We start from the raw sequence: 17,563 nt of genomic DNA, 5'->3' as shown, positions 1-17,563 counted from the left end.
CCCTTCTCGTCTCTGAGGTATCCGTCCGCAGATGTTCTGCTCATAAACATTAAGAGGCACCTGCCTCTCCTCTGGTCATAACATCCTCACCCCCCGACTTCCACTTGGCAACACGGGCCTCTTCTCAGCCTCTTTCCCCCCGTTCGGCCGTCCCACCTTCAACTCCTTCAGATTACATAAATAACATGACATCTGCTGAGAAAGAATGTCTGTCTGCTCCTGTGTTCTCCATTAAGCCCCCCCAGGCCCCGAGAGTGGTTTGGCGTGCAGAAGGATGTGGTGCTGCCTTTGGTATTGTGGCCTTGCTTCTGATTCAAAGTGTCTGATAGTCTGTCTGTCTCTCTGAAAGGCATGTGGACCCTCACAGGCTGTTGTTTATTTGCGTCAATGTTCATTTTCTTCCTGTTTCTTACCTGTGTGTGCATAGATCATGCAACAAATGAGCGACCATCGCTATGACAAACTGACGGTGCCGGATGACCTCGCTGCCAACACCGTCTACATGAACCTGCCCAATAAGGGACATGTGCTTCTGCACTGTACATCAGAGGAGTATCCAGAAAGTGCAAAGGTAATACTTTTCACATGGACACACAAGAACAATATCACACGACCTTAATCACACATTCATCTACAATTTGAGGTTGCACCTTTGGGAGGAAGAAACAAAGGCAGGACAGACAGAATTGTTTACTGGCTTAAATTTAAAGAGTGCTTTCCTTTGTTGCTTTTCATCCTGTCCAGACCTCTGAGAAAAACAACTGGCTACAGAGGGAAACCCTGCAACCTCTGTGGTTGTTTTACACAGACCGCTGCATTTCAGCCACAGCCAGCGCTCTGTTTTAACAAAGAAACCTGCAGTTTGATGTGAAGTGACCTTTTTCTGAATAATGGCTAACCACAGACTAAAAGCCAGAGTTTTAAAAGTGTCTTAGGAAAAAAGATTTTTTTGTTTCTCAGAGCCTGAGTTATTTTTTACTGTTGATCATCAAAATAGGTCTTAAACTGCCATTAACATAGTTTTGGCCACTTCTGGGCCACACACCAAGCTCTAAACACAACATTTACAGTTTATCACCTTTGAAGAAGATATGGCAAACTTGTTGACAAACAGTGACCTATTTATATATCCAGCAGACATGCATCAACATTTGAATTCATTTACAGTCATGTTTCTCACTACCTGATGAATTTAAGCCCAATATTCACTCTCCTGTTAGCTCTGTTTCACTATCCAGCCACTTCTCAGTAAAGTGTCTGGATCTTTAACTGCTAAGTATGTGCACCAGCTATCTGCTAACTTTGTCAGGTAATAGATAGTCAGTTTATGACAACTTTTTAATTCAAGAGTGAAAATGATGAGATGAGGGCGGTTGGTTGTAGACTACAAAACCAAAACAATAAGCTAAAAGATGCTAAAACACTCCGTAGAGCTTGAGGAAAAGAGGTGGGTGATAATTATCTCTGGGTTCCACATTATGAGTGACCTAACATGAAATAACATGACAATATTAGTTGTTGCAGCTTTAAGTATTTTACTTTTTTTCATGTACAAACATACAAAGATCATTCAATCCTTTATTAAAAATGCAATCACTTATGCAATGACTTATGTCTGTGACCCCTGGTTCACTTCTGGCTCAGGACCTTTGTCTGTCTTGCAAACACCAGTAAGACTTGCCGTTAACTCACAACACTTGCATGTTGTTATCCACTTTAGTGCACTGTGAATGACATGTTATTGTCTCACTTTGTCTGTTGGGGTTTGGAAGGGTTGAGCGGTAGCCATGTTATTTAGATGCTTTGGGGTCCAGATCTGAAGTCAAAAGGATTCTCACAGGATCAAACCCAGCACCCTACAATCTGCAGAGACAGTGCTCAGACCTCAAAATGTACTCGGTGGTTAAAACCCCAACCTCCGCCAGTTATTTTTAGAAGGAAGAATTCACAAAATTATGCGTCTTTGGACTACAGTAAAGGCTCAGTTTTTTCCAGGAAGATTAACTGAGGGAATTCAACTTGAGCATAATACAATCTATTTGTGTATTGCATGCTCTCTGCTTTGATAGCACCTTTTTTACAGACCATGTGGAGCAATATTTGAGAAATACCCACCACAAATTGGCCTGGAACCCAGTTATGGTCCCAGACCTGTGTTTAAGAGTTGGTAGCTTAAAGAAAAGTGGAAAAATATTAATAGCACAAGACCAACAGAGTTGGTTTTTATCAAAGTTGTCTCATCATGTGTTGTACAGTAGAGTACATCTCTAGTTGGTACATCTTTCCCAAGGGAACTTGTTGCTTGTTCTTCCAATGAGATGTAGAGATTTCTCAGCACAATCACCGAGACACTCTGCAAGACTTCTATTGCTTTCAAACTCTAAACATTGTCTGTTCTAATCTCCGGCCTATTTTTAGTTTGCAGTTTGAAGTTACATAAGAGTTCCACATTAACAAAGGCTGGGGGTCATGAGAGAGGATTGGCAGGGTCGTAGGGGGTGGAGACAGGGCATCTTTAATGGTTAGCAGTGGCGACGGTCCTTAGAGGGCCCAGTTTGGAGATAAAGAAACTGAGCAGACAAAAGGCCTAGTGAAATATAACCGCCCCTACTGTGTGGGACATGCCACCCCCAACCCGACATAAATTTCAACCACAGTAATGAGAACTCGACTGGAAATGATAAAAAAAAGAGAGAGACTTTGGAGGCGGAGATGCTATAAACAGCAGGGGATTTACTCGTGTTGTTTTGGAGAAGTTATGCAAAAGCACAACCTTCCCTGAGTTGACCCTTTGTTTATATGACCAAAAAGTGAATCTCAGACCAGCTATAATTAGCCCAGCATGAAAAGAGCACTGATGGTATGATGACTGATGATGCTGCTAATGTCAAAATAGTGCAAGAATGTGTGGAAATCTACATATAACCCCACAGTTTGTAAGCATTATGATGGTCTTACAGTGGCAGTACAGTATAGTAGTGCAGTACCATTGTTCAGTAGCTCTGACATCCTCATGTGTCAGTCTCCATGCTACACAAAATGTCTTGGGCAGAATAGAATCAAGAGTTATAATAAGGCATATGAGTGCGGTGACTTTAAACATGGCATTTGGTTCACCAGAGGCTTCGTCAGCCGTATTGCATCATGAGATAAGAATTTGTTTAGTTGGTCCCTCTGGCTGTGCTGCACGGCGTAGCTCAGTATCACAGTGGGGTTGAAGTGAGAGTTTAAAGAGAAAAATATCCTGGTTTGGAAGTCTGGTAGGAAAACACTGGTTTTCTTCTGGAAAATGTCCACAGGGTGACACACTACTTTACGAGGGTCTTTGGAGAATGTCGTAATAGTTCTCACTCCCATTCTCTTTATATATATATTTTGCCGGGAGACCAGGAAACCTTTTTCAATGCTTGTTCAAATCTGTGTCCCTCTGCAGGGCTTTCATATCACAGCCCATTACAAGTTGACAAGTAGAGTAAACAAACGTGTTGCATTCGTTTTCCCTTTCAGTTTATTACTGACATTCGATCTCTAGTTAAGCTTTTTCTAGCAAGCTTGTGGTTGTGCTGGTCACTGCTTGCAATACTGGCTCACAGATCTGGTACCCACAGACAGAGTCAGGAGGCTTAACAGGAACAGCTGTTGTCATCACAAAATCTATTGTATTTTATTATTTCTATAATGTACAAAGACAGGTTTTTACTTCCCAAATACATTGTAGATCTAATTATTTAGATAAACATAGTGGTATTTTGTTGAATTTCACAAGACCTGATTATCAGTATTTCTACTAACAGCTTTGTCTGTGTGTCCCACAGATGTTCGACAAGTTGAAGGACTACATGCTAATCCCTGTGTCCAACATGGAGAAGTGCAAAGTGGATGGAGCCCTCACATGCTGCTCTGTGCTCATCAACAAGAAGGCCAATAACTGAGCGCGCTCACTAGGGGGTTTCTCCTAGTGAGAGTGCATGCTACCCAAGCATAGCCTGTACCCAATCACAAAGGATCCCAAGGTTTAGTGAAAGTCTTAAAAATGAATAGTTGATTTGACACAAAACAGTATTAGTTTCAGGTAATCTATGTCTCCTGAAGAACAGTAGAACAATTGAGACTTTATTGATTTCAGTATTAGGACATATTGTAGTTGTTTTCTTTCACTTTAATATTTTCTGTTTTTATTTCTTATTCTTCAAATACAATTCTTGAAAACCCCTTTGGAGAAATTAGCTTTTGATGCGAACACAGTGTTATGATTGTTTTGGGGTTTTTTGGTGATTTACTATGATTTTGTGATTGGTATTGAAGGTGCTGCCATTGAGACCTGAGGTACTTTTACCTTTCATAACTACTGATCTACTATCTACTATCCATTATACGTTACTGAAGACAGTTTTTGAATGATGCTGAATAATTACCACCAGCTTTAAAAGCTAAAATTAACCTGTTAATCGAGGCTAGAGTGATATAATTTGTGGAAATTTGCATCCCTCCAGGTTAGCATTTATTTAGATTCATGTGGGGATGCAAATTTGATAAAAAACAAAGTGGAAACGACTGATTAATAATCTGTGCCAACTCCGAAGAGGATAGATAAAAGTTATGTGTGGAAAATGTATGTTTTCATAATTCCACCACTGTTCCTTTAATGCACAATGCCTCTACAGAAAACCAATGACCTTACTACTGCTTTATGATTTTTGAAGGCTCTGTAATTTTCCTCACACCACTGGTTCTGCCTGTGCTGTGTATTACACTGGAATCCCCCCCCCACCCCCCATCTGGCAGTTTCTACTCCAAAACTGTCAAAGAGCATGCTGTGAAAATGATATTTGTTCCACTAAATCCAGTAGCACCAAATGTGACTGCAGTGAGAGTTTGCACAGTGTGGAGAACAAGCTAACTTGCCTCGTTTGGCGTATGTTTCCATGTGTCTTCACAATGTTAGCTGCCAGCAGGAGTTTTAAGGTTGTTGATGAGCTCTGTTTTAGTGGCCTTATCACTGTTGTTGCTTGGCCCGTAAATGTGAAATGCATAAGCATGTGTACTGTACACGTTAAAGCCCATCACGTCTGAAAACGTGTTATTTCTCAATGTGATTGTAAGTGAAAGTTGAGGAAATGACATCAGGAGGTGATTCAACCTCCCTCAATAGACTTTTGCTTATGGGCAAGCGGGCAGTGATGAAACATGGAAAGAATTCCTGTTGGGAGGAGAGGCTTGTACGCTAGTAAACACTGACTCTTAAACTTTCTCTGTCTTTCTCTCTACTGTCTCACTTGCTTTCTCCCACCCTTCGCTATTGCCTCATAGACAATTCTGGGCTAATTTATGGTCATGATATCATACAGTCTGGCTAACACTGTGGATGTGATGGCCTGTCGTTAAAGTGTGACACTAGTAGTATATTTTACAGGAGGCGGCTGGCTGGATGCAGGGTGATCGCATAGTTGCAGAACATCCAGTTCTCATTCTCACGCAGTTGCTGCAGAAATTTGAGCCAGGCAAGACTATTCATTCTCTGTCTGGTCAGTGTGTCAACTTTTGGGTTTTAGGGAAGCATAGTCCTTTTACCTAAACGTGACATCCGTTGTTTTGAATGTAGTTCTATGAATCACCCTTTGGTTGAACAGCTCTGAAAATACAATCTTTCCCCACTGTCCATTCTTTGTTGAGGGCTTCCACTAATCCTTTTACTAATCTGCTCAATCATTCCAGTAGTCATGATGTTGTGATTGCCCATGGTCCAACTCAGGTCTCTTGGTTTTCATACAAGTTGTGAGTAATACTTATTTTAGTTGTCTGACAAAAGAGCCTTTGCGTCTAATATGTGTAATAAAGTAACACATCTAGCATTCAACTGTGTTGTGCTTTTTTTTAAAATTCAGGTTTAAATGAGCCCCAGTCATTCAATGCCTGACTTTAATGTCATATTACAGCTCTTGTCTTGTCTTATATTTACAGGTATTAACCTCAAAACAAGGTTAGTAACACAGATCATGGTGGAAGTGAAATGAGGGTTCATCAGGTGTGATGAAATCAAACCTGAACCTGGCCACAATCAATCTGGTCTCATTTTCACTCGTGTAGAATAACACTTATCGTCACAGTGAGGTACTCACCAAATATACTGTAAATACAATACCACCACCTAGTGACCCAGAAATGCACATACACCACAGTGCAGCTGTTGCTTGGTTGGAGACTGGGAAGTGCCTCACATGTTATGGTTTGACATGTGCTGGGAAACGGTTCACTCCAAAGAAGAAACACTTGGGAAGAAAAAAGCTTATTGATATTTATTGCCAAAATCCTCAAGTTATAATGTAATGCATAATGGATTAAGAGCTTGTTTCAGTTGTATTGAAGGAGATGATGGTTAAGAAATGATCAGTAGTAAATATTCTGTTAACACCTCAAATTCATGTCAGCCTTAACTGGAATTCTTTAAACTCATACAAAAAACAAAAACAAATCCACAAAAGATGTGTACAATATAAATGAGTTAATGATTATATAACAACAAACAATCAAGCAGGCTCTAAAACACACACACACACACATTCAGCATATGGTCAAATGTATAACATTAACTGATGTACATTTGAGAAGTTACATTCAAGTGTTACATTTTAAAAATAGACACCTCGTTATTGTAATAGTCCAAAGTTCTCATGCCTTCACCTTTTTTTCCTTCCTTTTTTCACTTAAAACATTCCAGGTTACTCTAAAGCGCAGAACAACACTCTCAAAACCACCAACTATTGCTAATTGGATAATAATTGATAAAGATAAAAAAATACTATACAATACAGTCATCTTGATAACCAAAGCCAAAGAGTTGAATATTGTCCTGCAGTCTCTCAAAAGTACCTTGGGAGCTACGGTTCCCTCTAGTGGACATAAAAACATACAGCAGTAGATATATACACCATCCATCCTGATATGGGGGAAACCTTAGGCACCTATGTACAAATATAAAGATAATATATGTTAAAATACCTTAAAAAGCATTTGAACCAAAAGCTTTAACTGATATACAAATCTCATAGGCTTGTTAGTGGCATGATACCATGTGATATAAGACATGATCAAACACCCATCATACTGTGGAAAGATGCTAACACAGCTTTGCTAAGTCATGGGGCAAGCTTCAAAAAAATTAGTAAACATGGATTTATATAGCCGTATCAACTTACAGCAAACTCATTTAAATTTGAAAATGCATAGTATACTATCTGCTCTAGCCGGACAAAAGATACCTCAACTTCCTGTGCTGTATATTTAGCTACAGGGAAAATTAGTATAGAGGTTGCCTGGCCCCCTTGTAGCAGTGACATTGGGGTCAAGTTTGTCAGCAAGCTCAGCCAAAGGCAAGTAGGAATGGTTAAGAAAGTCATTGCATAAGCAAGGTGGGACACAGACTGACTCATCAGTGCAGTGACATGTTGTTTGAAGGACCTCACTGCTCACCTCCACGTCTGTTTTCTCTACAACCTGCTCAAAGATATAATTGTTTGCTTTTGGGAAAAGAATGACGCTGTTTCTGTTAAGGGTCACATAGTCTGGAATGACTTCTGGTTGCGTACCAAGGCTCCCTTCTGCCTGTTCTATGCTGCAGTAGCTTCCCCCTGGTGACAGGAGCTGGGTGGATTCATCTAGTGGCTTACCCAGCTCTGAGATCTCAGCTTCAGACATGACCTCCACCACTGATGCAGTGGTTTCCTCAGGGCACTGTTTTGCAGTGACTGGACAATCCTGTGGTGTGAGCATAAATGACCTTACTTCATTACTTATTTCAACTGATGGCAGTGACACAAATTTTACTATACTGGAACTGTGCCAAAGTGTTCTAGTCTGTACCCTTCAATGCTTCAAGTTTTGCACGAGTATCATAACAGTGGTTAATTAATTTACCCATTTCTGCCTGTTGATATCTGTCAGGAAGCCTTGTAGGACTTTGTCCAGGTTGGGCACTGGTGGCCAGAAATAATGCTTGAGCTTTCTATAAAAAGATGTAAAAATAAACATTAAACAATACAGTGAATCCAGTCAGTAAAACAATAGGTTAAACCTTTTGGTAATATAATGTTAATAATAAGTAATGATTGGCAGATTTTATATTATATAAAATGTCAGAAAACTACAAAAAAGGTGAAGTAATGATATTGTAGAAATTCAAATCAATTTAAGAAAAAATGGAAGAAATGATCACAGTTCAGAATTCCTATGACGTGATAGATCTGAATGTGTTGTGAAAAGATCTTACCTGAGGTATGTGGAGAACAAGAAAACGAAGATGAATGCAGAAATCAGCATCATGACAGGGATACACAGCACGAGCCAAGTGCCTGTAACGGTTGCTCATGTTGTATTATGCATTGAATGGGGTCCAATAATTATATTCAAAGTAACAAAGAATTGCATTTCATATTTGTTTAATGTTAATATTTGAATATATCAAGGTATAGCATTTGTTTTACATGCTACTATTCATTTTGTTATCACACAACCAATGTTATGTAAACTACTTGTTGAAGATCTTATAAAATAGCAGCAACTGTAATTATACAAAACTGATGGAAACTACTAAATTAATACAAAATCAACATTTACACTAATTTGTGAGCTTACTTATGTCAGTAGGGGTGTGTCCAGTGAGCACATCTGACCAGTCACTCCACTGGCCCGAGTAAATGGATCCATTAGGTTTAGCTCTGACCTTAACTCTGTACCTGCTACCTGTTGGCACCTCTAGACACGTGTCAGGCTCTGGACCCTTTAGGGATACCGTCTGAGGAAAGAAAACTTGTTGAGAATGTTAAATGTTAAAAACAATGAAATCTTAGTGATCTGACTGCATTTTCTCACAATTGCTTTTGCATAGCAGTATATATCCCCTCACCATGCTGCATTTCCTTACTTTTTAAAAGACCTTTTCTGATGTATTTTCACAAAACTTTTTTCCCATACTATTATGTGTTTACACATCATATTTCTGATTTTCTACTTTTGGATTCCTCACTTTGGCATCATCTGGTGTTAATTTCAAGAATGACACTGTGGCTCTCTTTTTTTTTTTCTTTTTTTCTTTTACAAACAAAACTAATCCCTTCAGAATAATTTGAAAGATGCTATTTTGAGTATGACTATAGCAAAAAAATAAATAAATAAATACAAATGAAACAGGTATGAGGGAAATTTTTAGCATGAACACTTACTACATGAAATGCAAAAGAACAAAAAATCCTGACATAATCAAATAAAACAATATGAAAGGGTGTGCCCCTCTGTAGCTGTCATCTTACCATCCATGCTTCACCCCCTCTGATTTGGTAGCTGACTTCATATTGCAGGTGAGCTGACAGAGACAGAAGAGGAACTTCCCATTGCAAGCACAACTTAAATTTCTTGGGTGCTCCTCTCAGATGTCCCGGTGGGGATGTTTTAACTAATAGCAAAAAGCACACACAACAAGTTATCAACAGACAAAGCAATGAATGGAACCAAAGACAATCAGCACTTCAAGCAAGAGAATGTAATTTGGGCTGTTTCTACGACATTAACTAAAAAATACAGCAGGTTGTAGGTTTCAAGCTCCAGAGCTTATCTGCTAACTGAAAAAGGTCACAAATCAAACACAAATCCCTTTATATGATCCAGTGTTTGAACAGATGTTTTTGATATTTGATTAATGTATGAGAAAGGCAGACATATGAGCAATATACACACTAACAAAATAACCATTATAAATATCTCAGGTTTACAACTGCTTAGACTTCTCAGAGCATATGCTACCTTTCCCATGAATTAACCTGCGACTAAAACTGCAATTTGACTAAAAAAGGATGGCATTAGAGGACTATTTTGATTCTCATTTTTGTCCGATTTTAATTAATCACATCACCAGTAGACTGAGTAGTTAATAAATCAAATCAAGAGGTGGAACAACACAGATCCAAAGGGAACAAAGTAAAGAATAGTCACTCACTGATCTTGCTGAGAGTGAACTCTTGACTGAAGAAGGTTCTGTTGAGTGGAGCTCGAGTGTTGCTGAGCTTGACCCTGACTTTTCTGGACTCGTCTCCATGGAAACTGCACCGCTCAGTCAGCTCCCCGTCAGCCAGACACTCTTCCCATTCTCTCCAGCCCAAGCCACCACTGCAATGTTAATATTATCATGTCAACAAAACACAGCCAACAAAGTGTACGTCAATTTTGTGTTCATATAATATAACTCAAAGACCAAACACATTGGTTTACTTTTACGCTCTTTTGAGCAGTAACCAATGCAGAATGATAGGGATGATGAGAGTAAAAAGATAACTAATTGCAACATTATGCCTTTGTTATTCAAAGTAATGCTGGATATTTATTATTTACTTAGGATGAAATACAAATACAACAACTTGGTATTCAACTAAAACATAAAACATGCTGTTATATTAGCACAAAGAGATGGAATGACATGCATATTTTGTGTTACCTCAGACTCATCTTGTAGAAAAGTTTGTACTCATTTTGTATGCTGTATCTGCTCCCATTCCACTGACAGGTGATGTTTTGCAGGTCAGATGTATAGCACAATAGAGAAATATCATCTGAAAAGAGAAGAAATGTCCTATTGAAGTATTGCATATTTGACAGAAAAGGGTCAGGGGATAAGATGTGGATGGATGAGAATTTATTTGCCCGTCATTCACTCAGCTTTTCTTAGACACACCTGTACTTTGGGGAGCCACAGCTCGCACAGGGGGTGACCAGTGGCTCCAGTGTCCTGCATCTTCTCTGTTGGCAGACTTGACTGAGACCTGGACCTCAACCTCCTCCCCTGGTACCAGAGTTACCACTGTGTTTAACAACTTCTTGACCTGTAGAAACCACAAACATTGTAGATTTTGAATAATACTATTAGAACTATATACTCACTGTAATTACCAAAACAAGCCTACAGGTGAAGGCATATCAGAATAGTCCTAAATGAGCTAAAATAATATCTGTTGCAAAGTTTATTGAAATGAACATGTTTTTCTAAGTTAGAATAAATAAATTATTATTATTTATCAATCCAATAGCCAACCATCTAATGGAATATTATGTTGATAGACAAAAGACCATCATACTAACTAGCATGCAACTATAACATGCTACTTAAATTACATTGAAAATGTATGCTTACATACAATATGTGCAAGTTTGATATGAGAAGTCATTTTAGAAAAATACATTTACTGAAGAGTTTGTGTACCTGTTTTGTCTTCTCTCCTAGTCTCTTGGAAGAGTATCGAATCTTATACTGCACATTATCCTCCCAGTATATTGACAACTTTGTGCGCCATGAAACCTGCAGCTGTCCAGCCTGGTCATTTTGGAGCAAAGACACATTGAAGGGGGGATCCAGGAGTACTAGAGACAATGCATTTGGGGAAAAAATAGGGAGTAAACATTACAGAATTAAATGGTGTTTAAGTAACAGGTGAGGAGGCCCCTTTGTGCATTATCTTAGTGATGGGGAAAGGCCCAGGACACATTGGAGGGACTTAAGTCCCCTAGTTTACATTCGACAAATGGAACATCTTCATTTACTCCTTAGCTTAACTTTGAAGAGACATTAAGAACTCCTGACACACAGCGAAATTTGTTTTTGGTTTTTTGGGGTTTTTTTATCCAGACATGAGACTGTAGTATAGTGATTTGTTGACTTCATGGAGTTTGACTTATAAAAGAATATATTATAATATAAAAGTTACAAAAGCCTTTTGTAATTCTTTCATTGTTTAGGTTATATACGTATCTGTAATTTTAGAACATGGAGAGGAGCAAGGACAAGTAGGAATCAAAAGCACTCGATTATTGTCACACCAACATAACAAGGATGAACTGCATCATCTTTGTGGATGGATTGGTCGATGTATTTATGGGAGGATGAAAGTCATAATTTCAAAAAAGTTATTTCACTCCATAAGTGACAGGTGTGTTAGATCAAAAACTCACTTTGTTATTCAGTTTCGGTCCTCAGATCTTCATCAGTTAAAAATCAAAGTGAGAACTGTGTGGGCTTGAATGAAGTTGAAAATATGAAGCTGAAATATTGTGTTTGTAGTCACTATTTGCTACACTGAGGGGCCCACTGAGGGGCGGCTGCTGTGAGATTTGTAGTGATGCTTCCTCTCACACAATTCAACACCTGCATCCAATAAATACTGACTTCCTTAACTGCCTGGTTATCGGAGATGTTAACATAAACAAAACAAATTCTGAATATAGCCTACATAAAAGTAAAAATGGTGCCTAAATCCTAATACGGTAAATGTATACATATCATGCACATCTCTTTCTTCTGCTAGGTAAAAATCTATTTCCATAGCTTACAGTTTCTTTTGTTGAGGAAGGAAACATTGTAAAATGAAGAAAAAACAAAGTCTTACAATGGTCTTCCACAGAAACAATCCGATTGCAGAGGGTGCTGTTGGTGTTGCGCTCCACCACTTTAAGGTGTATGTCCACACTCAAGTAAACATCTAAGGGAGGAAATGAGCAGATGTGGAGGATAGTTCCTTCTTCTGTGCTCTGGACAGACATATCACATCTTTTGTCTGATTCTCTAGATTAGACAAACACGATAGACATTGAGGTCAATCAATCAATCAAACTGAAATTGTGCAGCATCAGTCAAACAAGTCCATGTCAGAGGGCTTTTCAAGTGACTAATAAAACAATATTATTCTGTGGGTTCTAAAGGAAACAACAGATTTACTGTATATAACATACTTGTCAATCTTGTAGAAAAAATCATAAGTCCTATTGTCTTGGGTCTCGACAAAGCAGGTGAAATCATCTTCTGTCAAGGTGAAACATTTAGGATCTTGCTCATCTTTGAAGAGCAAAATATCTGCCAGAGAAATACATTTAAAAAAAACCCATAATCATAAACACATCACCACTTGTTGAATAATGCATGTATCAACAATTCCTACAAGTAAATGACTGCATTTATATATCAAAAGTGCTTTACAATTTGCCTCCTGCTCACCTTTGGAGCACCTTTATGTAAAAACCAGCCAAGCAGTTTACAAAGAAATGTATTATAATCACATACTTTAATACAAGGATGCTCTTTCTTCAGCCAAGACCACAAGGCAAGGCAGTTTTATTTATATAGCGCATTTCATACAAAATGGCAACTCAATGTGCTTTACATAAAACAGAAAAACATGTAATTTGAGAAACATTAAAACATACAATTAAGCTGCCACCCCCCACCCCCCACACTAATAATAAAAATAAGGACAGAAAAATAGAAAGAGAGAAATAAAATGCTAGAATAGAGCATTAAATATAAGATTGCAGCATAAAATAATGATTTGCTTTAAAATCATTAAAAGGACATAGAGTGCAAATGAAAGATTAAAATGTAAAGTGCTTTAAAAGAGCTCAATCATAAGCACAGGAGAAGAGAAGAGTTTTGAACCTGGTTTTAAAAATGTTCACAGTTGGGGCTGATTTCAGTTCTGCTGGTAGTTTGTTCCAGTTGTGTGCAGCATAACAGCTAAAAGCTGCTTCACCATGGTTAGTCTGAACTCAACTATCTGAACTGAGTCAGTCGATCTCAGAGCTCTACTGGGTTTATATTCTACTAACATGTCATGTATGTATTCTGGACCTAAATCAGTGATTTGTAGACCAGTAGCAGAACTTTAAAATCTATTCTATAGCTGACTGGGAGCCAGTGTAAAGACTTTAGAACTGGAGTAATGTGCTCTGATCTCAACAATATTCTGAAACCACCGGATGCTCTACCACCTCACTTACTCACAGTTACACAGTGTGATGCCTTCATGACCTTCTTCAATGCCAACATTGAAAATATCCACCAGACACTGACTGCTTCAAATACCTCTTCATCCTCCCTGCACTCTTTGCCTATATTTTCCTTCAGCTCTCCGCTCGTCAGCTTCATACTGCCAACTGTCTCTGAAATAACTGGTTTCATCCATAAATCCAAATCATCTACCTACCTGTTAGACCCCCTACCTACCCAACTGGTAAAAGTCTGCCTACCTGCTCTGTCCTCATTAATAACTGACATCATTTATTCCTCACTGACTTCTGGTGTTGTTCAATCATCACTAAAGACTGCCGCAATAACTCCAACACTCAAAAAACCTGGCGCCCATCCGAATGATTTGAAAAACTTTCGTCCTATTTCAAACCTGCCATTTCTCTCCAAAATACTAGAAAGAACTGTTGCAGCTCTGGTCCACACCCATCTGTCTGACAACAATCTCTATGAACAATTTCAGTCTGGTTTCTGTCCCCTCCACAGCACTGAGACAGCCCTAGTGAAAATCACCAATGACCTCCTGATGGCATGTGACACTGGACTACTCTCCATTCTGGTTCTCCTCGACCTGACATCCTCCTGGACATATTAGCCTCCATTGGAATCATTGACATCCCTCTGGCTTGGTTCAGATAATATCTCTCTGGCCGCACACAGTTTGATCAACTCAAGAACCTGAGATCTGGTTTCTCTCCAGTCTCTAGTGGTGTTCCCCAGGGCTATGTCCTTGGCCCCCTACTGTTCATTATTTATCTATGATACCCAACTCTATCTTTCCACTAAGCCTATTTCCACTCCCCCACAGCGCTATCGGACTGCTTACTGGAAATTAAATCATGGCTCTCACTCAACTTTCTTGAACGCAACAGCGACAAAACTGAGGTCCTCATCGGTACCAGATCAACCTTAGCAACACTCAACAATTTCTCCATGTCCATCAACAATTCCACTGTTCCTCCATATGAAGAGCCTGGGTGTCATCCTGGACAGCACATTATCTTTCGAAGCCCACATCAATAACGTTATTCGGTCTGCATACTTCCATCCCTCTTCCGTCCCTCACTTTCACCAACCTGCACTGCTATCCCGGTAAACACCCTGATTACATCCCGTCTGAACTACTGTAACTCTCTCCTGGTCTTCCACGGAAATCTCTTCACACACTCCAACTAGTCCAGAAGGCAGCCGCTCATATCATAACCAGAACTCCCTCTATTGAACACATCACTCCTGCCCTGCAGCAACTTCATTGGCTCCCTATCAAATCCCGCATTGACTTCAAGATTCTACTCCTCACTTTCAAGACCTTTCACAACCTGGCACCATCATATCTCTCTGAACTTAATCACATCTACACACTTTACCAAACTCTGATCCTCGTCTGCCATCCAGCTCTCTGCCCCATCTGTCAACTTAACTACCATGGGGTCAAGAGCCTGATCTAATTTATATTGTGTGATGTACTGTTGAAAGGCGCCTTTTATTGTAGGCAAGTTGATACAGATCCTCGAGAGAGAAACCTGTTAGGTAACTTTCTAGGTTTTTACAAGCAGTAGAGCGTGCTATAAAAACAATATCCCTCCTAAATCAAATTGTCCCACTGAAAAGGTTTGTGAGCATTGAATCAAAAAGACCAACTGAAACTACAAGCTAATGCAAGCTCAGCACCCAAACTTTGTCATTGTTAACCTAAGTAGTCAACTAGATAGCATTCACGACTAGTCTTAACTGTAATGATTACAACAGTAATTCAAAGTATTGCAGTAATTTCTTGATACAATACATTCTTTGATGTCGAGATCAAGTAAAAATACTAATAAGAAGTTTGTCAGTGGGGTTTTGAATTGGCATTCTGTTGCACTTACTGCCTAAATTTTTATTTTTTACAGTATTGTTTATTTCCCTTCTTACAAATCTACAACTGGGGCCATTTTACTCATCCCACACAATCCCGACTCAAATACTGTTAAAAATAGTAACTTGCACCAACAATTTAATTAACACATGTCTAACCCATGACACATCAATCAAAAACACAACATTGGGGGAGCTGGAGGTTATATTATGGTTAATACAGAACATTTTTAGTGTAAAAACAGTAAACAAGGAATAAACTGCTATTAATTGGGCTGAATTGGAAGTGATTCAGATTGTAGTTCACCTGTATAAACATTAACTATCCATAAGCCCTACCTTCCCTTGAAAGATGACCATCCACACAGAGTTTCCCAGGAACGAAGACCACTTGTATCCACAAGCTGAGGAGTGTCTTCCACCTGCAGGGAAAATTCATGGTGCATAGAGTTATGTTAGTTATGCTAAACCACCATGGCACTTGAACTAATTCATCCAACACAGCACATGCCTGTGTATGTGCATTGTGTGTGTTGTGAATGGTTTTGAGTGGGCATGGATGCATGCCGTAGATACGGGTGAGCAGTGCTGAGGGGTGGGCCCATCATGACAGGTTGTGTTTGAGCAGGAAGCAGGCTGTGTACAGTGGAAATAAGCACCAAAAAAGGCAGTTTGGGAGGCATGATTCAGAGTGAAGAATAGCACATATAGTAGGGAGGTGTCGTTACTGTTGAAAACTATACCATGTGCATGTTTCTGTCACCTGGCCCTGTCTGCACTTACTTTCTTATTATAAATAATGTTTCCCAAATTATAAGGACATTATGTTTATATTTATTTATTCATGACATGGTGAGAAACTAAACACTAGCAAATGGCTAATAAACTTCAGAAATCATAGGAGTGGCAAACACTCTTCAAGTGGAAACAAGCTTCAAATTTATTGGCTATCCATATAAATCACACACCTTATTGCCTGTGGAGATCTTGTAATTCCTCTTCTCACTTGAGTTGAGGGAAACCCTGAAAACCATCTGCATGTAAATAGAAATATTAGTGGGATATTTATTTTCATTAGCCATGCAACAGCTGTTTTTTCTGGAATAAGGAAATTTAGTGCATGTAAATGTCTCCAGATGAAGAACACAAAAGAGCTTATGCTTATGAAGCTTGCCTGCCCAAACAACTTATTTTCTCTGATAATTTACTACATCCTTGTGTACTGCACAAGAATAGTGTGCACCAGCAGGGTACTATTCTTCAAGCATAGCAGCTCATCTAGACAGACGGGTAATACTACATCAGTGGTGAGCAAAAATGAAGATTAGAACATAGATGATGGTGATTGCACTGATGATTAGCAGCCACGGTAGGAGTTAATTTAAACCTGAGCACACCCCTGACATTGACTATGAAATTAAAACCTTTCAAAAGCTCTCATAAGATATGTGTATCATTCCAAGTATCTCCAATGGTGAAACAAGAAAACCCAGATTTTTTAAAGGTTCTGTTAGTCTGATAACAGAGACTTCTAAATGATGTATTGATTTAAATATCTCAAAGTCAATTTGGATTGATTCCCTTTTTTATTTAATTGCACTTTACTGTGTGAGTAAATTAATCATTTTTGAACAGATCTGATCATGTTTTTATCATTTACACCCTTTATCTCCACATTCTCATCCAAGAGTCATAAATGTAAACGGTTTTCTATTGATGTCTATATGAAAATCCAGACTTTTGACAAATCATCAACAACCAAATCAGGGCAATTCAGTGATCCACATACAAAGAGTAAGGTTCAGTGCTGGTGCTAACTGAGAAGCCCTAAGACTGTCCTACAGATGCTTGGATCCCAACCACCTGATA

The 17,563-nt window shown here is 39.0% G+C and overlaps 2 protein-coding genes across 3 annotated transcripts in view; one reads left to right on the top strand and one right to left on the bottom strand.

Annotated features, from left to right (window-relative positions):
• Positions 1-5,852, top strand: part of ddah1 (dimethylarginine dimethylaminohydrolase 1) — a 70,655-nt gene extending 64,803 nt beyond the window's left edge. For both annotated transcript variants that reach the window (XM_053322804.1, XM_053322803.1), the window contains 2 exons: positions 428-571; positions 3,816-5,852. In XM_053322804.1, coding sequence (XP_053178779.1) covers positions 428-571; positions 3,816-3,932 — 261 coding nt within the window. In that variant the 3' untranslated portion in view covers positions 3,933-5,852. The remainder of the gene's footprint in view (positions 1-427; positions 572-3,815) is intronic.
• A 1,426-nt stretch (positions 5,853-7,278) lies between these two features.
• mpl (MPL proto-oncogene, thrombopoietin receptor) lies at positions 7,279-16,193 on the bottom strand. Its single transcript, XM_053322796.1, has 12 exons — positions 16,034-16,193; positions 12,769-12,889; positions 12,426-12,601; positions 11,246-11,403; positions 10,721-10,868; positions 10,484-10,598; positions 9,989-10,158; positions 9,306-9,448; positions 8,632-8,791; positions 8,267-8,348; positions 7,915-8,002; positions 7,279-7,755 (listed from the first exon to the last, which is right to left on the bottom strand). The coding sequence occupies exons 1-12, from the start codon at positions 16,131-16,133 to the stop codon at positions 7,282-7,284; spliced, it is 1,935 nt and encodes a 644-aa protein (XP_053178771.1). The 5' UTR covers positions 16,134-16,193; the 3' UTR covers positions 7,279-7,281.
• Positions 16,194-17,563: the final 1,370 nt, after the last annotated feature.

This window comes from Scomber japonicus, chromosome 7, assembly GCF_027409825.1.
Source record: "Scomber japonicus isolate fScoJap1 chromosome 7, fScoJap1.pri, whole genome shotgun sequence".
In the NCBI taxonomy this organism is placed as follows: domain Eukaryota; kingdom Metazoa; phylum Chordata; class Actinopteri; order Scombriformes; family Scombridae; genus Scomber; species Scomber japonicus.
Note: the sequence above shows the minus strand (reverse complement) of the source record. Positions and strands in the feature narration are given on the sequence as shown.